This window comes from Rhinolophus sinicus, linkage group LG13 (genome assembly GCF_036562045.2).
Source record: "Rhinolophus sinicus isolate RSC01 linkage group LG13, ASM3656204v1, whole genome shotgun sequence".
Lineage (NCBI taxonomy): Eukaryota > Metazoa > Chordata > Mammalia > Chiroptera > Rhinolophidae > Rhinolophus > Rhinolophus sinicus.
Window position 1 is genome coordinate 56,933,542 of NC_133762.1, and position 25,971 is coordinate 56,959,512.

Here is a 25,971-nt window from a genome sequence, read left to right on the forward strand (position 1 = left end):
GCATTTTAAAAAAGTTACCATGTGATTCCAGTGTGTAGTCTAGGTGGTGAAAATGTATCTACATAATGGAAAACTGATCTGGTATAGAATGGGTTGAATTTAGAGAGATATGGGCATTAGTTTCTTAAGGTGAGAACTGGCCCTAAAATTTAGATTATTAGGTACTAGTTCATAATAGTTGTTTCTTCTGCTTTGAAAGAGTTTTTATTTTTATTTTTTTCATATTAAATTTTTTGTATTTTCCTTTAAGGACTTGCGATCACACATTATCATTTGACCTATAGCTTCAGGCTAATGACAAAAGGAAGGGTCAAGAAGCATTTGGCTCAGGCAACACCATTTTGAAAAACTACATACGTGTATATCTTTACATGATGGGGAAGAAATTCTAAAAGTAATATGATTCATACAAAACCCAGTAAAGACTTTTAATGACCAAAGTATATGAATCCAGTTTACTCAAGTCTTTGTTTTTTGAAGAAGACTTTTATTTTTTTCCAGCTTCATTGACATATAATTTACATATAACATTGTGTAAATTTAAGGTGTACAATGTGTTGATTTGATAAACTTACATATTGCAAAGTGATTACCGCCATAGTTAGAGCATTAGCTAACACCTCCATCACGTCACATAATTACCAATTCTTTTTTGTAGTGAGAACATTCAAAATCTACTCTCTTAACTTTCAAATATATAATACAGTATTATAATCACCATGCTTGTACACTAGATCTAGGGAACTTATTTGTCTTATAACTGGAAGTTTGTGTTTTTTGACCAATATCTCCCCATTTCCATCACCCCAACCCCCAAGCCCCTGGTAACCATAATTCTACTCTGCTTCTATGAGTTTAGCTTTTTTAGATTCCTCATATAAGTGATATCATACAGTATTTGTCTTTCTCTGTCTGACTTATTTCACTTAGCAGAACGCCATCAAGGGCCATCCATGTTACTGCAAATGGCAAGTATTCTTTCTTTCTCATGGCTGAATTATATTTCATTGTGAATGAGTGGATGGATGGATAGATAGATATAGATGTATAGATAACAGATATCACATTTTCATTATCCATTCATCTGTTGATGGACACTTAGGTTATTTTCATAACTTAGCTATTGTGGGTAACGTTATAGTGAATATGGGAGTGCAAATACCTCTTTGAGATTCTGTTTTCATTTCTTTTGCATGTATACCCAGAAGTGGGATTGTTAGGTCATATGGTAGTTCTATTTTTAATTTTAAGAAACCTCCATACTGTTTTCTATAGTAGCTATGCCTATTTACATTTCCCTCAACAGTGCACAAAGGTTCCCTTTTCTTCATATTCTTGCCAACACTTATTACCTCTCGTCTTTTTGATGATAGCCATTCTGACAGGTGTGAGGTGATATCTCATTGGGAATTTGATTTGCATGTCCCTGATGAGTAGTGATGTTGAGTATTTTTTCATGTACCTGTTGGCTATTTGTATGTCTTCTTTGGAGAAAAGTCTATTCAGGGCCTCTGCCCATTTTTAAATTGGATTTTTCTTGTTGAGTTGTATGAGTTGTTTGTATATTTTGGATATTAACCCTTTATCCAATATATGGTTTGCAAATATTTTCTCACATTCCATAGATTATCTTTTCATTTTGTTGATTATTTCTTTGCTGTGCAGAAGCTTTTTGGTTTGGTGTAGTCCCTCTTATTAATTTTTGCTTTCATTGCTTGTGCTTTCGGTGTCATATCCAAAAAAATCATTCCCAAGACCAATGTCAAGGAGCTTCTTTCCTATATTTCTTTCAGGAGTTCAGTTGCAAGTCTTGTGTTTGTCTTTAATCTATTTTGAGTTAATTTTTGTGAGTAATTTAAGATAGATGTCCAATTTCATTCTTCTGCACATAGATACCCAGTTTTCTCGAGACTGTCCTTTCCACATTGAGTATTCCTGGCTCCCTTGTCAAATATTAGTCGACTATGTATGTCGGGTTTTATTTCTGGGCTCTCAATTCTGTTACATCGGCCTGTATATCTGTTTTTATCCAGTACTGTACTGTTTTGATTACTGTAGCTTTGTAATAAAGTTTGAAATTAAGAAGTGTGATGATTCCAGCTTTGTTTTTTCGTAGGATTGCTTTAGCTGTTTGGGGTCTTTTGTGGTGCCATACAAATTTTAAGATTGTTTCTTCTATTTCTGTGAAAACTGTGATTGGAATTTTGATAGGTATTGCATTGTATCTATAGATAGCTTTGGGTAGTATGAACATTTTAACAATGGTAATTCTTCTATTCCATAAATGGGATATCTTTCCATTTGTATCTTCAGTTTCTTTCATCAAAATCTTGTGTTTTCAGTGTGTAGACCTTTCATTTCCTCAGTTAGATTTATTCCTAAGCATTTTATTGTTTTTGATAGTATTGTGAATGGGTTTTCTTTCTTTTTCAGGTATTTTGTTGTTAGTGTATAGAAATGCAACTGATTTCTATATGATGATTTTGTACCCTGCAACTTTACTGAATTTGTTGATTAGTTCTAATAGGTTTTTTTTTGGTGGAGTCTTTAGATTTTTCTATCTATAAGATCCCTTTACATATCTTCAAACACAGTTTTACTTCTTCCTTTCTGATTTGAATGTCTTTTATTTCTTTTTCTTGCCTGATTTTTCTGGCTATGACTTACAGTCCTATGTTGAATATTTAGGGACATTGTCCTGTTCCTGATCTTAGAGTAATACCTTTTAACCATTTACTGTTGAGTATGATGTTAGCTGTGGGCTTGTCATTTGTGGCATTTATTGTGTTGATGTATGTTTCTCCTATACCCAATTTGTTGAGCATTTTTATTATGTAAAGATGTATTTTGTCAAATGATTTCCCTGCATCTCTTGAGGTGATCATATGATTTTTATCTTTAATATCTATTAATTGATGTGTTGTATCACATTTATTGATTGTTGAACCATCCTTGCATCCCAGGGAAAATCCTGCTTCATCATGGTGTATGATCTTTTTAATGTGATGTTGAATTCAGTTTGCTAATATTTTGGTGAGGATTTTTGCATCTGTATTTATCATGGATATTCGTTTGTAGTTTTTTTTTTTTTCTTGTAGTGTACTTATCTGACTTTGGTGTCAGGATATTGCTGGCCTCATAAAATGAGTTTGGGAGTGTACACCCCTCTTTAATTTTTTGGAAGAGTATGAGAAAGATTGGTGTTCATTGTTTAACTATTTGGTAAGATTAACCAGTGAAACCATCTGGTCTGGGGCTTTTCTTTGTTGAGGTTTTGGTTATTGATTCAATTTCCTTGTTGTTGATCTGTTCATATTTTCTATTCCTTTATGATTCAGTCTTGGTAGGTTATTGGCACATAATTATTTATAGTAGTCTCTGATGATCCTTTGTATTTTTGTGTTACGTGTTGTAATGTCTCTTTTTTCATTTTTGATTTTATTTAAGTTTTCTCTCTTTCTTATTCTAGCTAAAAGTTTGTCAATTTTGTTTATCTTTTCAAAGAACTTTTAGTTTTATTGATCCTTTTTGTTGTTTTTCTAGCTCTGTTTCATTTCTTTCTCTTCTTGTCTTTGTGTTTTCCTTTCCTTCTCCTAGCTTTGGGCTTAATTTAATGTTCTTTTTCTCATCTCTTGAAATGTAAAGTTAGGTTGTTTGAGATCTTTCTTTTTTTCTTACCGTAGGCCTTTTAGAACTGCTTTTTTAGCATCCCATAGGTTTTGGTACGTTGTTTTCCATTTTTGACTGTTTTAAGATATTTTTTCATTTCCCTTTTGACTTAATCTTTGACTTCTTAGTTTTTCAGGAGTGTTTTTTAAATTTCTACGTATTTGTGAATTTTCCAGCTTTCCTACTGTTACTGATTTCTACTTTCATGACAGATACTTGGTGTGATTTCAATCTTCTTAACATTTGCTCAGACTTGTTGTTTGACGTAATGTATAATCTGTCCTGGAGAATGTTCTATGTGTTTTTGAGGAGAATGTGTATTTGCTGCTGTTGGATGGTATGTTCTCTATATGTCTGTTAGGTCCATTTGATCTAAAATAGCGTTCAAGTTCAGCATTTTGTTGTTGATTTTCTGTCTGGATGTTCTATCCCTTGTTGAAGGTAGGGGTACTGAAGTTCTCTACTATTATTGTGTTATCGTCTATTTCTCCCTTTACATATTTTAGTATTTGCTTTATATATTTAGGTGGTCCAGTGTTGGATATGAATATGAACATGAATATAAAATGATTGTTATATCTTCTTGATTGACACCTTTATTATTACATAATGAACTTCCTTGTCTCTTGTTACTGTATTTAGCTTCAAGTCTATTTTGTCTGATATAAGTATAGCTACTTCTGCTCTCATTTGGATTCCACTTGCATGGAATATCTTTTTTTTTCCCCACTTCTCGTTGAGCCGGTATGTATCCTTAAAGCTTAAATGAGTCTCTTGTAGAAGCATATAGTTGCATCATGCTTTCTTATTCACCCAGCCACTATATGTCTTTTGACTGGAGAATATAATCAATTTACATTTAGAATAATTTTTGATAGGGAATGACTTATTAATGCCATTTTATTATTTTCTGTCTGTTTTGTAGTACCCTTGTTCCTTTTTTCATCTCTTGCTGCCTTCCTTTGTTAACTGATGATTTTCTATTGCAGTATGGTTAGATTCTTTTTTGTTTATCTTTTGTAGATCTACTGTAGGGTTTTGCATTGTGGTTACAATGAGGCATACATAAAACATCTTATAGATATAAGAGTCTATTTTATGCTGACAATAACTTTGATCATAATAAAAAAATTTACCCTTTTACTCCCTGTTTTATGTTTTTGGTGTCACGATTTACCTTTTTTATATTGTATATTTTATGTAAATTATAGCTTTAGTTATCTTTAATACTTTTTTCCCTTATTTTTTAAGCTAAAGTGTTTAACATTCCACTATGTTACTGTTTTAGAATATTCTGGATTTGACTGTATGCTTGCATTTACCAGTGTGTTGTACGTTTTCATGTTACTAATTAATGTCCTTTCATTTCAGCTTAAAGAACTATCAGCATTTCTTGTAAGGCAGGTCTAATGGGATGAACTCCCTCAGCTTTTGTTTGTCTCGGAAAGTCTTTATCTGTCCTTTCTGAAAGGTTGCTTTGCCAGATGAATAAATCTTGATTGGCATTTTTTTCTTTTAGCACTTTGAATATATCATTCCACCTCTCCCAGCCTGTAAGATTTCTGCTGAGAAATCTGCTGTAGTCTTATGAAAGTTCCCTTTTAACAAGTTACAAGCTTTCTGTCTGTTGACACTTTCAAGATTCTCTCTTTGACTTTGATTTTTGATAATTTTATTATAATGTGTTTTGGAGAAGGTCTTAAGTTGATTTTTGTTTGGTGACCTATGAGTTTCATGAACTTGGATCTCCAAATCTCTCCTCAGATTTGGGATGTTCTTAGGCATTTCTTCTTAACCATTCTGTTCCCTTCACCCTCGTTCTCCTCTGGAAATCCAATGATTTCAAGTTGGTCTTTTTGATGATATTCCATAGATCATGTAGGCTTTTTCCTCTCTTTTTCATTTTTTTTTTCTTTTCCTCTGACTGGATAATTTCAAAGATCCTGTCTTCAGTCTCACTGATTCTTTCTTCTGCTTGATCAAGTTTGGTGTTGATACACTCTATTGCATTTGGGGGAGAGGGGAGTTCATTTGTTGTATTCTTCAGCTCCAGAATTCCTATTCAATTTTTTTTCTTTGTCTCTTTCTTAAACCTCTCATTTTGTTCATGTATTGTTTTCCTGATTTTGTTGAATTACCTTTCTGTGTTTTCTTGCAGCTCATTGAGTTTCTTTAAAACAGCTATTTTGAATTTTTTTTTTCTGGTAAGTCAGATATCCACATCTTTGAAGATTATTGTGATCCTGTATTTTTTAAAATTTGTTTATTTCTTGGAATTTTGTGTTGTTGTCTTCACATTTGTACTATCAATCACCTTCTCCAGTCTGTACTATTTTTAGAGGAGAAATACCTGTGTTAGCCTTGCTAGGAATTCTAAGCTTTTCTCAGACCTCCTGTGGATACATATGCTCCATACTTCTTGCTTTCTCTTGTGGCAGAATTCTTAAGCTTGTATGGATTCTCTGGATCTTGCAAAATATCAGGCCAAGTGCTGACAGCCTCTCTTTTGTTTTCCCAAAGGTGGCACTACAGCTCAAGATTGTGGTCTCTCTCTGGCCCACAGATTCCACTGATTTTCTGCATGTGCTCACTAGCCATCTGCCAAAGTCTGCTTGTGCTGCTGGTAGGCGCATGCAAGGGAGCTAGCCATAGGAAGGAGAGGTATATAGGAGAGGCACATGGAGAACTTGGGGTGCTCATGGGTCAGTTCAGGAGTTTCACAGGTGAGGCATTTCCATCAGGCATTTTGATGGGATCTGCAATCCAGTTAGGATCTGTGTTTCTTTAATGCCTTCCATAAAAGTCCTATTTGCTGCTTTCCCAGACTCCAGTTGACCAGAGACAACGGAACAAAGTATATCAAGTCTGTCTCTTCCCAGACCAGCCCATGGTAGTTATAAGCCATGCATATAGAATATCTGAGAACTGTGCCTGTGTCATGTGGGAAACCCTTGATTAGTGAAAGGTTTTTAAGTATGAGGATTTTTTGGCTTGATAGCTATTTGGAGGAGTTTTGAGTCATCATTTTATTGCAAGTTGCTTTCCATAACTGTCCTGGCTTACCTTGACATCTGGTGTTTACTCTAAACTGAGATTTCAGGGACAGGCAGTTGGAGATCAGGGGCAACTCCCAGAGACAGAGGGGCAGAGTGTGTCTGCTTTTGCGTGGGCAGCAGTAGTCTGAGTAGGCACCACTGACCTGCAGGTGGTCAGAGCCTGCCAACTCAGCCATGTGCTTGGCATTAGGAAGAGGGGATCAAAGCTGGCAATGGTCACAGTGAGGGCACCCTCATTGTGGAGTATTGTAACCCAAAAGGGATGGGTGACTGTAAGACTTATTAGATGGAAGCATGAACGATACAGTGCACATATGTCTACAAATGGACCTGCCTGTGAAGACGAGGCCATTACGCATATGGTTTTCTAGTGATCTGAGTGTTATGTGTCATCATGTAGATCCTCACAGGAAATACAACTACAACAAAACTTTCAGTTTTGCTTTTCATTATAAGATAATTGAATACACTTTTGTGGTAGAAAGTATCTATGTCACCTGGAGGATAGAGAGCAGCCAGCAATCAATGCCTTTTCATTATACAAGTTAAAAAAGTCCATTAAATCAATTTATTTTTCCAGAAAACACCCACACACAAAGATGTATTCAAAGACTGCTGCAAATTCATATTTCAGAACAGTTTCTCAGATCAGAATAGTTATTTGAAAGAAACCCAAAGGAAAAAGCAGACATTTGCACAATATGTCCTTGCTCTGTTGCAGTCCATAATTGTGAACTTTTGTGAATTGTCACAACCCTGGATGAATGATGGTAATATAACAGGTTGTAGAATTGGAGAATGTTAAATCTTTGTTCCTAATGGCAAAACATGTTTTTCTCATTTTCATCAGAATGTGTGATCCATGCCATTTGAAATCAAATTCCAAACACAATGAGCCATTAGTGTAATAGCTCATTACTAACAGCGGTCTTATAAATAATACATTCTTATCATGCACATGCAGCTCGCCATGAAGCCAGCAAAAGGTATTTCAGGCCATCAAAGTTTTTTTGCGCCAGCATGGCTGTAGATTAGAAGGACATCTCCATGTGCACCAAGATGGATGCCAATTTTCCCTGCCGAGAGTGAGGCTGGCCGTCTCTTTCTGCACATATGGTAGATGGATTGGTTAATCAGTGTCTGCTGAGTCTTGGGCCTAAAATTACAGAGAAGCCAGACAACTGCAGCTACGCAGCCTTTGTTCACAAGCATAAACAAGACAAACAATCACTTGTTATTTGAGAAAAATTTTTAAATGTTTATTTTGGACTTTTATTAAAATGTCAATGGCTTTATAAAACAGCTGTGTAAATTCAGTCTTTTACAGCTAGTATCATTTTGGGGTGGCCTGTAAAGAAAAGAATATGCATGAATAAAATTAATTATTAAAAGTTCCTCTTATATTTCAGGATTAAGGAGAAAATAAAGGGAGTCTTTTCAAGCACATGCTTGAAAACAAGTGTTTTTAAACTAGAAGACACATTAGAGAACAAATAGTTCAATACCTTTTTTTCTGTCATTTAAAAGACTGAGCATTATTGTAACTTAATTATCTGCTTTAGTAGGTTAAAGTATTAACCATTTTCTCCAAATGGGCATTTATGGGATGATGCTACATTCTTGGGACTAGGGAATGTCTATGAATGTTGAGTTTTACTTCATGAGTGGAATGGTTGTCTCAAGAAATAGTCTGAACGCTTGAGGAATAGGACCCAGTAAATGCTGGTTTCTAATAAAAACTGTCAGAGTTAATCAGTCAACCAAAATTTGCTTAAAACCCATGTAATAATCCACAGGAATTATTTATGTGAAATTTATTTGTTTCCAGTTTTACTGAGATATAATTGAGATAGAACATTGTTTAAGTTTAAGGTGTACGATATAATGATTTGATATATGTATATTAGCAAAGGAATTATCATAACAAGATTAGTTAACTGAAGAACTGTACATTTTCTCTCAGTCTCTTTTAAACTTTTAAATGCTTTCCTTGCAGAGAAGAATGAAATACAGAATTATTGAAGGTACATAAAGAATTTCAATTATAGTCATCTCTTAATGTTGTAGATGATAGAATTAAACTTTCTTATTCATTTGTAATATTTCAGTACCAATAACAGGTTGAGATCAGCTGGCTACTCGTTTTCTCTACTCCCAACATTTATGACACCAAATGTATAGGGTTTTTTCCACACCAACCAGTTCTTCCGCTCTCTAGACACCAACTGGGTATCCTACAATTCAATTCTGGCACTACCTGGAGTTAGCACAGACCCCACACATTTAGTTAGGGCTCATGCCCACAAGACTGCTCCCACTTCAGACACCAGTCACAATTCCCAAATTGTCGCCTGTACTTCTAGCTGACTGACTATAAATCAGGGGTTCCCACAACCTTTTCCACACATTCGATAATTTATAGAACAGTTCACAGAATTCAGGGAAACATTTTGCTGAGTATTACCAGTTTATTATAAAAGCTACAACTCAGGAACAGTTGAATGGAAAAGATGCATAGAGCAAGGTATAGGGAGAGGGGTGTGGAGCTTCCATACCCTCTGTGGGTGTGCCACCTACCAGCGCCTCAATGTATTCACCAACCCAGAAACTCCTGAAACCCATTGTTTTGGGGTTTTTATGGTGGTTCCATTAATGATTGATTATATCATTGGCTATTGGTGATTGAACTCAATCTCCAGCCCCTGTCCCCTGCCTTGAGGTAGCGGGTGGGACTGAAAGTTCCATCCCTCTAGTCACATTGTTGGTTCCTCTGACAACCAGCCCCCATTCTTAAAGAGTCACCTCATTAGCATAAACTTAGGTATCCTTGAAAGGGGCTTGTTTTGAAAAACAAAAGATGCTCCTTTCAGGGAATTACAAGTGTTTTAGGAGCGTGTGCTTGGACCAGGGATGAAGACCAAATATATATTTTTTATTACTGTATTTTCCCATGTATAATGCGCACTTTTTTGCCATAATTTGTGAGGGAAAAATAAGGATGTGCATTATACATGGGTAGTACTAATTTCATATTCATATAAATGTTGTTAATTCTTTTATTTGTGCTCATGAGTTAAAAGTGTAATTCTAGAAATCAATAACGATATCCGTGTGCAAAATAATACCCTGGAATATGATAATTCGTTTTGTCGAACTTATGAAGAACTTGCAACAACAAAGAGTTCTTGGCCTTCTATGATGTGTAAATATTGTAAATTTGTTACTGGTACATAAAATTTCTTTTTTTTCTCTCTCTTTGTTTTTTTAAAGATTTTATTGGGGAAGGGGAACAGGAATTTATTGGGGAACAGTGTACTTCCAGGACTTTTTTCAAACTCAAGTTGTTGTCCTTTCAATCTTAGTTGTGGAGGGTGCCATTCAGCTTCAAGTTGTTGTCCTTTCAGTCTTAGTTGTGGAGGGCGCAGCTCAGCTCCAGGTCCAGTTGTTGTTGCTAGTTGCAGGGGACGCAGTCCATCATCCCTTGCGGGAGTCGAACCGGAACCTTGTGGTTGAGAGGACGCGCTCCAACCAACTGAGCCATCCGGGAGCTCAGTGGCAGCTCAGTTCAAGGTGTCGTGTTCAATCTTAGTTGCAGGGGGCGATGCCCACCATCCCTTGTGGGACTCGAGGAATTGAACTGGCAACCTTGTGGTTGAGAGCCCACACTCCAACCAACTGAACCATCCGGGAGACAGCTCAGCTCAAGGTGCAGTGTTTAATCTTAGTTGCAGGGGGCGGAGCCCACCATCCCTTGCGGGACTCGAGGAATTGAACTGGCAACCTTGTGGTTGAGAGCCCACTGGCCCATGTTGGAATCGAACTGGCAGCCTTCGGAGTTAGGAGCATGGAGCTCCAACTGCCTGAGCCACCGGGCCGGCCCCATAAAATTTCTTATACCTTGTAATTATTCTTGCATTTGTAGTTATTTGTGACATAAAATTTCTTGTACTATAGTATGTTAAAAACTAAATAGGTACAAAAAACAAGACCTAAATGTAAACAAATAAAAATGTGAATGAAAAAATTAAAAAGAAAGATTTTTTCCCCTGAAAGTTTGGGCCAAAAACATGGGTGCACATTATACACAGGAGTGCATTATACACGGCAAAATATGGTATATCACACTCATATTCCTACCTGTATTCCTCATCAAAGGGCTAAAATCATGGGACCATTGCAAGAGGTTCAGATATAGGTATCTGTTAGGATGTTGGAGGTGATGCATTAGCAGATCAGAACCACATGGTGAACCAGTACGACGAGTTAACTCCACTTGAACATTCCCACCAAACCTCTTTCGTCACATCTCCTCCCCATGAGACCATCGAATCAAATAAATAAATGAATTCAAGAAAATTGAAGAATTCCTACCTGATAAGGAGCCAGTGACCATGAACTTTCCCTGGCTCGGGGGTCAATAAAATGGACACCGGAACAATGGCTGGTTTTACAGAGAACTGTGTGCAGTGGAGGGGAGAAGAGTGGTAGACAGAAGGCTGGGCGTACAGTGGGATAATAAAAGGGATATGGGGCAGGCAGGGGCATCGTCAGGGCAAAGAGGGCACATGCTACATTACATACCAAAGAGTTTTCCCTCAAGAACTCTGTGGCAGCTTCCCTGTGTTACATATCTACTTCTAGGATTGTCCACAGTGGTCATTCATTGAACATTTTTTTGAGCATGTTGTATGTGCTATGCATTATACTAGACAGTGGAGCTACTAAGGGAAAAACCCTGCCCCTTAAACATCTCAAAGTGCCTGTCAAACTACCAACCGCCCACGTCCTCAGCTCATGGGTTCGTGCTGAGAATTTAGTTCAAGTCTGATAGAGTAATGAGATGTTTTGGATGTTTCAGGTGGAAGCCGTTGCTGTTGGGTTCATGAGTGTATGCTCAAGAGTGAACATGCAGCTCCTGCATGAGTGCTTTGACTTGGGGCCCTTCCATGGACTCTGCACCCCACATCCTGATGATGTTCTGGAGCCACCACAAGGGCTCAGTGTTCCCGGAAGTCAAGGTACAGGGGTCATCACAGGAATACAGCAGGAATTAAATCCATGCCCTATACACAATGGTGCTTTTTTACTAAGCAGTGGGACTAAATGGCTCATTTTATATCTCCTTCTCAAATCCCCTTTAAGCTGTCGTTCCCATGGTTTCATCAAATCCTTGTGCATATATCTATGAGCACAGATAGTCACAGCGCACAGGTTTCGTTAAACATAGTGGCCTTGCAGCTTAAGGTTTACCAAACCTTCATAATGTTCATTGTGCAATAATTGGTAGTATTTCAGGATTTCACACACACATGAAATATAATTTTAAGTGAATCTTTCAAGTCAAAACTCAAGAAGTTCTATATGCCTTTAAGTTTTAATCACACCAGTTAGTGCTTCTGTGTTTGTTTGACAAATTATTATGTAGTACAGGTCTATTGAAAGTAGTCATTTTTAACTTGTTTAACATATTTCTAGACAGATGAAATAATAAAATTGATTTTAAAACATTGTACCAAGATTTTCACCAAGTGAAGCTAGGTAATCTCAAATGTTGGTACTTTAATTTAGTGGGGTCTTATTGTATCCTTGGGTATCTTTGCAGTAAATGTGTTGGTTCTTAAATCAGACAGATGCAGGCAAGGTATGTTAATTGACTTCTCTAAACCTGGGTTTCTTCAGTTATAAAACAGAAATCATAGCAATACCTTCCACATAGAGGAGTCATGAGGTTTCACTGAGATCACCCATGTCAAGGGCTTTCCTCTAGTGCTCAATAAATATTGGTCATCATTGTTAGCAATTGTTTCTTTGTGATTGGCCTTTTACCTAATTGAGTCTTTCCAGGTTAAAATCAGGACATTTTGAATTGCTCTGCTTTCTCGTGCCTGAAAGATTATATATATATCTAGGTTCAAAAATAGAAAGAGGAACATGTTGGGTGATGGCAGAGTTCTTGGTAATCTAAAAAATGGCATGTGTCATTATCCCTTGGATGGGAAGAGCTCATCTGAATACTTACTCGTTACCGAGAACTTGCAGAACCATAAATGGAGAGGTGTTTCTGTTTAGTACTGATGACAACACGCTTCACAAAAGAGAGATTTGAGGTCATTGTTTTTTATTAGTGAAGGCTGGCTCACCTACACTTCTTAGCAAAGAGATATTGGAGGGTTCTGAAGGAACTTTTCAGCATGAGACAATCCTCAATCATAAATTATCATTGTCATTTTCAAGTGCATAAATTTTTATTGAAGGTGGTATTAAATAGGTTTTATGGCTTAATTTTCTCATGTATAAAATGGAGGTAAAAATATTACCTAACCCAAAGAGTTGTTGGGAAGATTAAGTGTTAGAATCTTCATGATACACTTAGCTCAATGCCAAGCACAGAGTAAGTCCTGAAAATTTTTAAGTTGTTTTATTCTGTCCCGCCATCACTGTTGTTGTTATTAAAAACAAGTTGAAAAGATATGGTCTTCCCAGTGTGATCCTGAGTGGCTCTCAGGCTACTGATGTTACATATACAGAATAAATGGAATTTTCTATTTTAGAAACTTCATGGGGAGGACAAAATTTTAAATCTAGGCTGCACCAGACTCAAAAACACATGTAATCTAGTATAGTCCTGTTTAGCAAAAGCCCACAGAGATACGGAATCTGAAAGAAGTCCTCGTACTTCTCTCTATTGCCTTTAATATTTTTACTTAAAATTAGTTGATCTAGGATAGGATGATTTACATAAAGGACATAGGATAACTTTTGTTATCTTCTGTGTCTTGTTTATCTTTGAAAAGCCAGCTTTATGTTCACTGATGCAAAGGTGATTATGAAATTTTCACCAGAGAGCACTATTGTAGACTTTCAAATAACTAAGGGATGGATTCACAACTAATCAACAGCTCATTATACTTAGAAGAGTCATCAACACATTTTGCTGCCATCTTCCTATCAACAACAACAGAGAATGAGGCTCCAGATAAAATTCCAAATGTGCTATCGTCTACTGTTCATTTTTTTCTGATGAAAGTCTCAAGTTAAAGGAAATATAATTTTTCTAAAATATAAACTAAAATTTTTGTTTCAGGTGGCTATGCATCATTGTACTTTATATCTTTTATTTAGTGCTTTTTACTTTTCAAAGGATTTTCATATATATTATCTCACTTTATTCTCACAACTTGACGTTGGAGAGCTAAGACAAGTGACATTATCTCTTTTTTATACCTTCCCAAGCTCTTATAAGGTGTTAAAGCTCATCAGGGGCTGACCCAGAACCCAGACCCAGTCCTCTCTGCTTGGCACGGTGATTTCTGATCTTGGATGGCTTTGACTGAAAACTCCAGTGGGGGTTCTACCACACTTGGTACATGGTCATCCGTGATCTGCCAATATTCCTCAGACTATTTTTTGTGTGTGTGCTCTGGACAGATTCCATCTGCTGGAATCTTTACCTCTATGTCTGCAGAATTTGCCAGAACTGTGGATGGCCACTCTGCCCTGTGCGGGAGGCAGGCCAAAAGTACCAACAAGTTAACACTCCAGCCTCTGCTTCCCTGTCCCACCGTGCTACTTTCTCTACCAACTACTAACTAAGTGGCTGTCCTCCAAGTCTTGATTACAGGTATGCTTCTGAGGGGACCTACACCAAGACATTGCTGTTTTACCCACCATCTGTGAAAACATTTATTTTATACACAACTGATGGGAGTCGGGGTATAAATACCCCAGCTCCCTCACCCCTCAGGTGGGATAACTGTGAGACGTGAGTTTTGTACTGTATCCTTAGTTTCTCCTTGGAATTAAGTTCCAGCAGTCCACAGTGGTAATCTATAATGACACAGATTTTATTATCTTCTGGCTTCCCTTTCTTTCTTCCTCACCACCTTACTGGTATTTCCTAGAATCACCTCCCCAATAAACTGTCCTCAAATCCTTGACTCAAGGTTTGGTCTTTTCCCACCATCTGTGAAACTTGCAATTCCACACCAACCGCAACTCTTCCAAGTAGAATAATGCCACAGCTCAACATCTTAAGCTAATACAGTAGCTCTCCTTCTTTAGCTACACACATGATCAGCCTGCTGTCCTTCATCATATCAGCCATATCAGAATTTTCCATTGAATCTAAAGAGTTTATGCACATTCAGTTTGCATTTTACTGGAATAATTTGTATATGTTTTCATTTTTTATCACCTAATTTTGCATATACAGAGGGTGCCAAAAAAAGTATACACATTATAAGAAAGGAAAACTTAAAATTGTAATGATCAATATATACTGATAATAAAAGGTGAATACAAGTCACATTCGACTTCAGCAATTACAAGAGGTGCTCAAAGTGGTTACCATCAGTGTCCAGACACTTCTGATTACAGCGAACTACTGCTTGAGCAACATTGGACAAAGTGTCCATTTGTATACATTTTTTTGGCATCCCCAGTATAGCCTATCATGCACTTGTAAATTTTGTTTTTTTATTAGTTTCAAGTATACAAAACAACATAATGATAAGACATTTACATCCCTCACAAAGTGATAACCCCACCATGTCTACTGACCTTCTGATATCATACATAGCTATTACAGTATCATTGACTATATTCCCTATGCTGTATTTTACAACCTGTGATTTTACTATATATTATATATATGTAATATCACAGGATGTAATTGTATATTATATATTATAGATGACATTCAATATTATTTTATTTTACTCTTAGGTGTACAATGCAGTCCTCAGGCATTTATGTAATCTATGAAGTGATTCCCCCGATTAAGTCCAGTGCCCATCTGGCACCCTACATTGTCTTTATAACATTATTGATTATATTCCCCGTACTGTATTTCACATCCCCGTGACTATTTTGTGACTACCAATTTGTACTTCCTAATCCCTTCACCTTTCTCCCATGCCCCGACTCCTTCTCATCTAGCAACCATCAGTTTGTTCTCTGTATCCATGAGTCTATTTCTGTTTTGTTTGCTCATTTATTTTGTTATTTAGATTCCACATATAAGCGAGATCATACAGTACTTGTCTTTCTCAGTCTGCCTTATTTCACTTAGCATAATATCCATCCATGTTGTCACAAATGGTAAGATTTCATTCTTTTTTAGGGCAGAATAATACTCCATTGTATAAATGTACCACAATTTCTTTATCCAATCGTCTATTGATGGGCATTTTGGTTGTTTCCATATCTTGGCTATGTGAATAGCACTATGGTAAACATAGGGGTGCACACCTTTTTTTTTTTTTTTCAATTAGTGTTTTGGATTTCTTTGGATAAATACCCAGGAGTAGAATTGCTGGGTCATAAGGCAGTTCTATTTTCAATTTTTTGAGGAAACTCCATACTGTTTTACATAGTGGCTGCACCAATTTGCAATCCGACCAACAGTGCACAAGGGTTTCCTCTTCTCCACATCCTTGCCAGCACTTGTTGTTTGTTGATTTATTGATGATGGCCATTGTGACAGGTGTGAGGCGGTATCTCATTGTGGTTTTAATTTGCTTTTTTGTGGTGATTAGTGACATTGAGCATCTTTTCATTTGTCTATTAGCCATCTGTATGTCCTTTGGAGAAATATCTCTTCATGTCCTCTAACAATTTTTTAATTGGATTGTTTGTATTTTTTGGTGTTGAGTTGCATGGCTTTTTTTATGAATTTTGGATATTAACCCTTTATCAGATGTATCATTAGCAAATATCTTCTCTCATTCATTAGGTTGTCTTTTTATTTTATTGATGTTTTCCTTTGCTGTGAAAAAACTTTTTAGTTTGATGTAGTCCCATTTGATTATCTTTTTAAAAAATTTCCTTTGCCTGAGGAGACATATCAGTAAAAATATTACTAAGGTTAATATCTGAGTGTTTACTTCCTATATTTTCTTATAGGAGTTTTATGGTTTCGGGTCTTGCATTTAAGTCTTTAATCCATTTTAAGTTTATTCTTGTATATATGGCATAAGAAGATGGTCCAGTTTCTTTTTTTTTTTCTTTGCGTGTAACTGTCCAGTTTTCCCTGCACCATTTATTGAATAGACTGTCTCTACCCTAGTGTAAATTCTTGTTTCCTTTGTCATAGATTAAATGACCATATAGGCGTGGGTTTATTTCTGAGCTCTCCATTCTGTTTCGTTGACTATGTGTCTGTTTTTATGCCAATACCATGCCGTTCTGATTACTGTAGCCTTGTGGTATAATTTAATATCAGGTAGTGTGTTACCTCCAGCTTTGTTCTTCTTTCTCAGGATTTCCGTGGCTATTTGAGGTCTTTTATGGCTCCATATAAATTTTAGATTATTTGTTGTAGTTCTGTGAATAATGCCATTGCTATTTTGATAGGAATTGCATTGAATCGTTATATTTCTTTGTGTAGTGTGGACATTTTAACTATGTTCTCTGTATGAACATGGTATGTTTCCATTTATTTGTATCTTCTTTAATTTCTCTCTTCAATGTCTTATAATTTTCTGAGTACAGGTATTTTACTTCCTTGGTTAAATTTATTCCTAAGTATTTTAAAAATATAATTGTACATGGGATTGTTTTCTTAATTTCTCTTTCTGATAGTTTGTTATAGGTGTATGAAAATGCAACTGATTTCTGAATATTAATTTTGTATTTTACTACTTAATTCATTTATCAGTTCTAATATTTTTTTGGTGGAATCTTTGGAATGTTTACTATTATGTCATTTGCAAATAATGACAATTTTACTTCTTCCTTTCTATTTGGATGCGTTTTATTTCTTTTTCTTGTCTGATTGCTGTGGCTAGAACTATGTTGAATAAAACTGGTGAAAGTAGGCATCCTTGTCTTGTTCCTGATCTTAAGGGGAATGCTTTTAGCTTTTTCCCATTGAGTATGATATTAGCTGTGGGTTTGTCATTTATGGACTTTATTATATTGAAATATGTTCCCTCTCTTCCCGTTTTGCTGAGAGTTATTATCAAAAGTGGATGCTGGATTTTGTCAAATCCTTTTTATGCATCTATAGATATGATCATATTATTTTTTAGTTTTCATTTTGTTTATGTGGTGTATCATGTTAATTGATTGGTGGATACTGAACCACCCTTACATGCCAGGAATGAATCCCACTTGATCATGGTGTATGATCTTTTTTATGTATTGCTGAATTCAGTTTGCTAACATTTTGTTGAGGATTTTTGCATCTATGTTCATCAGGGATATAGGCCTATAGTTTTCTTTTTTTGTAATGTCTTTATCTGGTTTTGGAATCAGGGTAAGGGTGGCCTCGTAAAATGAGCTTGAGAGACCTCCCTCCTCTTGGATTTTTTTGGAATAGTTTGAGGAGAATAGGTGTGTAAATTTTGGTTTTTAATTAACTATATCTTGGGACTAAACTGGGACCAGTGACAATATCTAAGGATGCAGATTTTGTTTCAGTGTAAGGAAAATCTAATAAAAGTTTATCTTTTTACCTAGTGCAGTACCTAGTTTACAAGCAGCAAGTTCCATAAATATTGGAATAATTCATAAAGAGAAACAGATGCTCAAGAAAGGGCTTTCTGCTTATATGGGAGATTGTACTAAATGAGATCTAAGATCTTAAATGCTGAGTCTCTGAAAACTTAATGAACACACATTAGGATATTCCATATGCCTGGCAGTTTGTGATTATATTCCTTAAGTGACAATACAGTGGCTCAAAAACAATTTCTTTTTTCCAGTTGGCCCCAACACTGGCCCTGCCCAGTTTTGCAAATCAATCTGTGTCTTTTGTTCACTGCATCATCACAATAAAGACTTTGGAATCAGAGTTGATCTTGCAATTTTCTTGATGATGTGTAAGCTGAAATAGGGCATGGACTGTGTTTACACAGCTATATTGGCATTGCCACGTTTATTGGTAAAAAAAAAAAAAAAGACAACTTATGTTTTGTCATGTAGGTTGGTGCGACCTAGGGAGCTGAACCCTGTAAAGTATAAGTTTCAAATTTGTGTATCTCAATTACATACCCAGGGCATACCATACAGAATTTCTGTGGAACCCGATGTGCCCTTAGCAAGGAGAAATATAATTTTATATGACAGAATTGTGGGCTTTCAAAAGAATAACCATATAGCCCCATATAACCAACCCACCCAGGAAAAGTGCTGCTTACTATAGACTTAAAAGGTCCTTTAAAATACAATTTTTATAACATCTCCATATAAAACATAGTCGTGTTGCTTTTTAAATTAAAAAAAAAGAAAACCACTCTTATTGTCAGCAAATTTTTTTAATATCTTATTTAAATTTCTTTTCATTGAACTTACATTTACTTTTTACCTCAGATTCTCTCCTCTGTAGAGGGAGGAAACATCTGGAAACATCCATGTGCTAGAGCTATGAAACATTGGCTAAATCAAGTCTTATTTATTGTGTATTAAATAGTCCCAGGTCTTTTAGCATGTCTTCCTAAGATTCTGTTTTATATGTCCGGTTGCCTTCTGTTTCACTTTGTTCTTTTTTTTAACATGGATTCCAAATATGGATGAAACACTCATCTACAGAGAATAGCAGTATTTTTGCCAAAATATTTACATTATATTTCTCAGAACATCTATTTTAACATCCAGTACATTCTGTATTTATTTAGCTAGTGACCCACTAGGGCTCTATTAAGTTTGTTCGCCTGTCATAACAAAAGTACCACAAACCGGGAAGCTTAAACAACATAACTTTATTTTCTCTCAGTTGTGGAGGCTATACGTGTGAGATCAAGGTGTTGGTTTCTTCTGAGGCCTCTGTACTTGGCTGTTTTCTCCCTATATCTTCATGTTGTCTTCCCTCTGTCCTTATTCTTTTCTTTCTTTCTTTCTTTCTTTCTTTCTTTCTTTCTTTCTTTCTTTTTTTTGTTTTGTTTGTTTTTGTTTTGTTTTTTATTGGGAAACATTGGGGGACAGTGTGTTTTTCTAGGGCCCATCAGCTCCAAGTCGTTCAATCTAGTTGTGGAGGGTGCAGCTCAGTTCCAAATCCAGTCACCGTTTTCAATCTTAGTTGCTGGGGCCACAGCCCACCATCCCATGTGTGGGGACAGAGCCCCAGAGAGTAGTTTACAGGCTCTCGGCCTCACGTGGAAGAGTGCTGGCTCGGGTGGTGGATGGCTGTCAGCTGTGGCTGATTGGCTTCGGCTGTGGCCGGTTAGCTGATTGGCCGCTGGTATAACTGCTGTGGCAACGAAGGATTGCCGAGGATTGCCGAGGAGCCGAGCAGAGCCGAGCAGAGCCGAAGAGAGCTGAAGAGGAGAGCGGAGGAGAGCGGAAGAGGAGAGCCGAGAGAGCGGAAGAGAGTCGTCCGTCGGTCGGTTGGCGGAAAGGCGGACAGCAGGTCGCGCTTCCGGTGAACCCAGCCTCCAGTGAGACCATAGTGGTATGACTCCCCTACCTATGGCTCCACGGGTGTTCCTTTTCGGCCTCACCATATCTTGCGTTCTTGTGTGGGGAGCAGGAGCAGAGACCCCGCAGGCCACCCTGCCTGAAAGATGGCACGGCGAGAAGGCCTCCGCGCACGACAAATGGCGGAGCGAGCAGGGTCTCCCGCACGACAAATGGTGCAGCGAGCAGGGTACGGTGCCGGCCAAAACCTACCGAAGCATGGTGGAGCGGTTTGTGCGTGTTGAGAGCCCAGCTTCGGAACGCCCGCGAGGAGCTACTCCGGGAGCGGGAGGCACGATCTGCCTGGGAGACTCGAGCCTCCAGATGGCACACCTCCCTCTTGGCCATGGACGGCATTGCCTTCATTTTGGTGATATGCTGCGGCCTTAAGCTCCGAGGGTGGTGGACATCTTACAAGGAGGCCTCCACCCACTCAGACACCTGGCACGGTGAGCAAGATTCCGACCAGGTAGGAATGGCGTCTGACTCTGGGCAGGAGGACGTGTGGCCCCCACACAGTGTATGGTGTCCAGTGGCCACTGTTCTCAGGAGTTGGACCCCCAAGGAGGGGTGGGAGGACATGGACGACTCTCCGGCCAGTGTGAAGAGGGCCCTGCAGGCTCTGGCTGAGCGGTTGCCAGAGGAGGAGAAGGCTACAGCTGGCCGCGTGGGCTGGATATTCCTCAAGGCCTTGAGTCTCAACACGGAAAATGGGCTTAAGGAAATGGCCTGGGTGCTGAACCAGGTGTCCCGGTTGGAAGCGCTGGAAGCCCGGGTCCGCCTGTTAGAACAGGGGCCCCAAGGTGGAGACTCTGAGGCAGAGGCGGAGGAAGCAAGTGGAGACAATGTAGCTCCCAACCCCCAAGCCCGGCCAATCTTTAAGCAAAGGGTAAAACGTGAGCAACCTTTGGGCCCCGGGGGCGTTGCTGCCGGCAACCCAGCTGTGACTGAGTTCACGACCTACACCCCATACACTCCCACTGAGTTGCAGGAGCTGGGGAGGCGGTACAGACAGCGCCCTGGAGAGCCAGTCTCGGCTTGGCTATTACGTTTATGGGATGAGGGAGCAGACAGCATTCTCTGCTCCCCAGGCGAGATGGAAAAGCTAGCCTTCATGACAATGCATCCGTCCCTGCGACAAAGGTTACAAAACTGCCATAGGTTGGCCAACAACCAGGGCAACCATTCTCTAATGGCGTGGCTCACTGCTGCGGTACACACAGTATGGGGACAGGCTGGCGAGCTGCCAGACAATGTGAGTCAATGGCAGTCATATACAGAACTTACGCAAATAATCTGTGAAATGGGTATGAGACATGCTATTTTTAACCTCAACATGCAGGGCCCAGATGACGATCTTTTTACTGCCAGCATGAGAGATCTGGTTTTGGATACTGCACCTGTGAGTGCTTTTGGATCCTTGGTTGCTATTCTTACACCATATGTAGGGCGGCGGATCCATGAAGTTACAACTGCCATGGCCACCCTAGGGGATGTAGAAAGCCGGAGGCGAAGGAAATTAAGACAGGAGGTCTGCACAGTTGAGACCTGGAAGCCCAAACCAAAGGTAAAGGGGCGAGGTCGCGGGCCTCAGAGAGTAACACGCGCACAGATGTGGCGTGATCTCGTGGCAGCAGGGGTTGATAGGAAGAAAATAGACCGACAACCCAATGCACTCCTGCTGGAACTTTGGAAACAGTTGCGTCCGGAACAACAATTCCGGAGAAGCATAAAGGAGGAGACTGGCAAAGCGCGACCCGTGTCCCTCCAGGACTTCATGCAGCCGCTTGAGGCTGACCCCTTCCAGCTTGATTAGGGGTGGAGCCAAGGTACCCGGTCAGAGGGTATGAGCAGGGACCGGAGGCCCCACGTGGAACTGTCCATACATTGGTCCCCTTCGAATGTACAGAGGGTTTTGGCTCTAGTTGACACTGGCGCCGACTGCAGTCTCGTTTATGGGAACCCAGAACTGTTCCCTAGACCAGCAATCTGCATTGATGGCTACGGGGGAAAAACTGTGACTGTGAAAGCCGTTTCCTTACCACTGGGTATAGGAAGGCTTTCTCCTCGTACCTACAAGGTTTATGTCTCCCCCGTTCCGGAGTATATTCTAGGGGTGGACCTGCTACATGGCCTCAGCTTACAGACGTCGGTAGGAGAGTTCCGTCTCCGGATCCGGGTGGTGAAAGCGGTGACACGTGGACATGCTCACCACCCTCCTCAAGTGTTGCCACAGCCCTGGCGCATGGTTACAGTGCGACAGTACCGCCTGCCAGGAGGACAGGAGGAGATTAATCATACAATTTTGGAATTGGAGAAGGCACATACTGTGAGGCCATTGCACAGTCCCTTTAACTCCCCAGTATGGCCTGTCAAGAAGTCAGATGGGACCTGGTGAATGACTGTGGACTATAGGGAGTTAAATAAGGTGACGCCATCCTTGCACGCTGCAGTGCCTTCAATACATGATTTAATGGATCGTCTGACTGTCTGCCTGGGGACATATCACTATGCAATGGACTTGGCCCTGGCAGGTCACTGTCGGTGGTTGGGTCTGATAGCCCATGGGGGGCCGGTTTGACTCATGATTTGCAAGTGACGCCAGGGTTGGTGGCTGATTGGCCACCGCAAGTGACTGTAGTATACAGAGGTCCCGATACCGGGATGATTTTGCGAGGAAACTATGTGCTCTCATTATGGCCTATTATGGGGTCCCCTGTTCTGTTACATGTTGAAATTATGCAAGGGACACCAAGTACTGCCATAAAGGTCTGGTACCACAAACCAGGAAAGGTGCCAGTGGCAACGACCCTCATTTCCCAGGACAAAAAGCTAGCTTGTATCCTCCCAGATGGAAGGGATTTGCCATTGTTGGTTCCTAAGACTACCGTTTCTTTTCGTCCGTAGGTTTCAGTAGGCTAATACGGCACAGGGACCCTCGTGGAAGACGCTTGTCGCGTAGATTGTGAGGCGAGACCCTGTAGGGGTGGAGTGTGGGGACAGAGCCCCAGAGAGTAGTTTACAGGCTCTCGGCCTCACATGGAAGGGTGCTGGCTCAGGTGGTGGATGGCCGTCGGCTGTGGCTGATTGGCTGTCGGCTGTGGCCGGTTAACCAATTGGCCGCTGGTATAACTGCTGTGGCTATGAAGGATTGCCGAGGAGCCCAGCGGAAGAGGAGGGCCGAGAGAGCGGAAGAGAGTCAAGAGGGTGGAGGAGAGTCGTCTGTCGGTCGGTTGGCGGAAAGGCAGACAACAGGTCGCGCGTCCGGTGAACCCAGCCTCCAGTGAGACCATAGTGGTATGACTCCCCTACCTATGGCTCCATGGGTGTTCCTTTTTGGCCTCACCATATCCTGCGTTTTTGTGTGGGGAGTGGGAGCAGAGACCCCGCAGGCCACCCCGCCTGAAAGATGGCGCGGTGAGAAGGCCTCCGCGCACGACAAATGGCGCGGCGAGCAGGGTCTCCCGCATGACACCTGGGTTCATGAGTGGTCTGAGAAATGAAAGCTATGCACAGTAAAACCATACAATAGAACTGGCTTAGTTTTCCTACCTGCCTATGGTTGTCAAATTACCTCTGGACTGCTCATCTCCCAATTATTACATGAAGGAGAAGTGATCTTGTATCTCTTTTAAGTTTGGGATTTTCTCTTTCATCCTAAACTATTTCTCAGTGATACAGTGCATTTTTATAGGAAGTATTTTCACATTTTTCATTCATTTCTCAAAAAGGCATTTGATGTTGAAACAATTACTAGTTTCTTTACTAGAAGGATCTGTAAACCCTAATGGGACAAAGTGTGGATAAAAAAACAAACAAACAAACAAATTATCTGACAAGTCTTTTTTGTGATCTTGTGGGATCCTGATCATTTGACAGTATTGAATATAAATTAAACTAATCCTTTAGTACTAGTTACTAGTCACTCTATGTTCATATTTCTAGAATGGATGCGGTTTATATCTATTATGAACCAAGTACATGGAATTTCAGTCATTTTTCTCTGTGAAATGACTACTCTTTCAGGGTACTAGAACAAAGGAAGCAGTTATTTGTTCCTGGGCAAACATTAATGGAAAGGGGCTGTTGAATTGAAGTGGCAGAGGAAGCAAGTTGGAAAAAAAAAATCTTGGTTGGAAGCGCATAGGGGTTTTGAGGACAATGAAAAACTTGATCAAATTGTGAAATATTCATTTTTGGAGGTACTAATTTTAAGAGTAAGAACAACTTGTGAGGAAAAGGGATTAATATTTGATGTTTAGTATATGTAGTATATGATGTATGTGACTAGTATATGAAGAATTGGTATATGATGTCCTAATTTTTCTTTGGCTGATATTTCTTCTTTTCTTCTTTGGTTTATTTATTTATTTATTTATTTATTTATTTATTTATTTATTTATTTTACTTAACTCTGATTAATTATTGATAGTACTGTGAGTATGCTCATAGTATTTTGAGACTAGCCTTGCTGTTTAACTTATTTCTTCTTTATAAGTTCCTCTACTCTCTCTCTCTCTTTTTTTATTAGTTTCAGGCGCACAACACAAAGTAATGCTTAGACGTTTATCATTTATATTCCTCAACACTGTATGAAACCCCCTCCCCCCATCCGCTATCCCTCTGACATTGCACAGAGCCATTACTTTTCCACTGTCTCTATTCCAAATGCTGTACTCTGCTTCTTGTAAGTATATACATACATATATATATATATATATATATATATATATATATATATATATATATATAAAATTATAGTTGGCATTCATTATTGTTCAGCTTCAGCTTCAGGTGTACAGTGCAGTGATCAAGCATCTCCATCATGCCTGAGGTGGTTTCCCAAATGGGACAAGTGTCTATTGGATACCGTACAAAATCTTTACATTATTGATTACATTCCCCAAATTAATTTTCAAAACCCCGTGGCCATCTTGTGGTTACTGACTGTTTTCTAAGCCCCTCACCTTCCCCCTTATTCCCACCCCCGTCTCCCGTCTAGCAACCCTCAGTTTTTCCTCTATGTCTCCAAAACTGTTTCTGTTTAGTTCATTCACTTATTCTTTTCTTTAGATTCCACATATAAGTGAGATCATATGGTATTTGTCTTTCTCTGTCTGGCTTATTTCACTTAACATAATGTTCTCTAGGTCCATCCATGTTGTTGCAAATGGTAAGATTTCTTTCATCTTTATGGCTGCATAATACTCCATTGTATAAATGGACCACAGTTTCTTAATCCAGTCATCTACCGATGGGCATTTCGGTTGTTTCCATGTCTTGGCTATTGTGTATAGTGCTACAATAAACATAGGAGGGCATAAAGTTTTTTGAATTAGAGTTTTGGATTTCTCCGCATAGATACCTAGGAGTAGAATTGCTGGACCCTAAGGTAGTTCCATTTTCAGATTTTTGAGATACCTCCATACTGTTTTCCATAGTGGCTGCACCAATCTGCAATCCCACCAACAGTGCACAAGCGTTCCCTTTTCTCACATCCGTGCCAGCACTTGTTGTTTGTTGATTTATTGATGATAGCCATTATGACTGGGGTGAGGTGGTATCTCATTGTGGTTTTTATTTGCATTTCTCTGATGATTAGTGACTTTGAGCATTTTTTCATATGTCTGTTTGCCATCTGTATGTCCTTTTTAGAAAAATGTCCTTCATGTCCTCTGCCCATTTTTGAATTGGGTTGTTTGTGTTTTTGGAGTTGAGTTGAGTGAGTATTTTTATAAATTTGTGACATTAACCCCTTATCAGATATATCATTGGCAAATATCTTTTCCCTTTCAGTAGAATCCCTTTTTGTTTTATCGATGGTTTCCTTTGCTGTGAAAAAAACTTTTTA

At 39.0% G+C, this 25,971-nt stretch overlaps 1 protein-coding gene across 5 annotated transcripts in view; it reads left to right on the plus strand.

Annotated features, from left to right (window-relative positions):
• The window catches only part of CFAP61 (cilia and flagella associated protein 61), a 332,611-nt gene that overhangs the window by 57,588 nt on the left and 249,052 nt on the right, over positions 1-25,971 (plus strand). For all 5 annotated transcript variants that reach the window (XM_019712531.2, XM_074317334.1, XM_074317335.1 and 2 more), the window contains exon 8: positions 11,584-11,743. In XM_019712531.2, the coding sequence (XP_019568090.2) occupies positions 11,584-11,743 (160 nt within the window). The remainder of the gene's footprint in view (positions 1-11,583; positions 11,744-25,971) is intronic.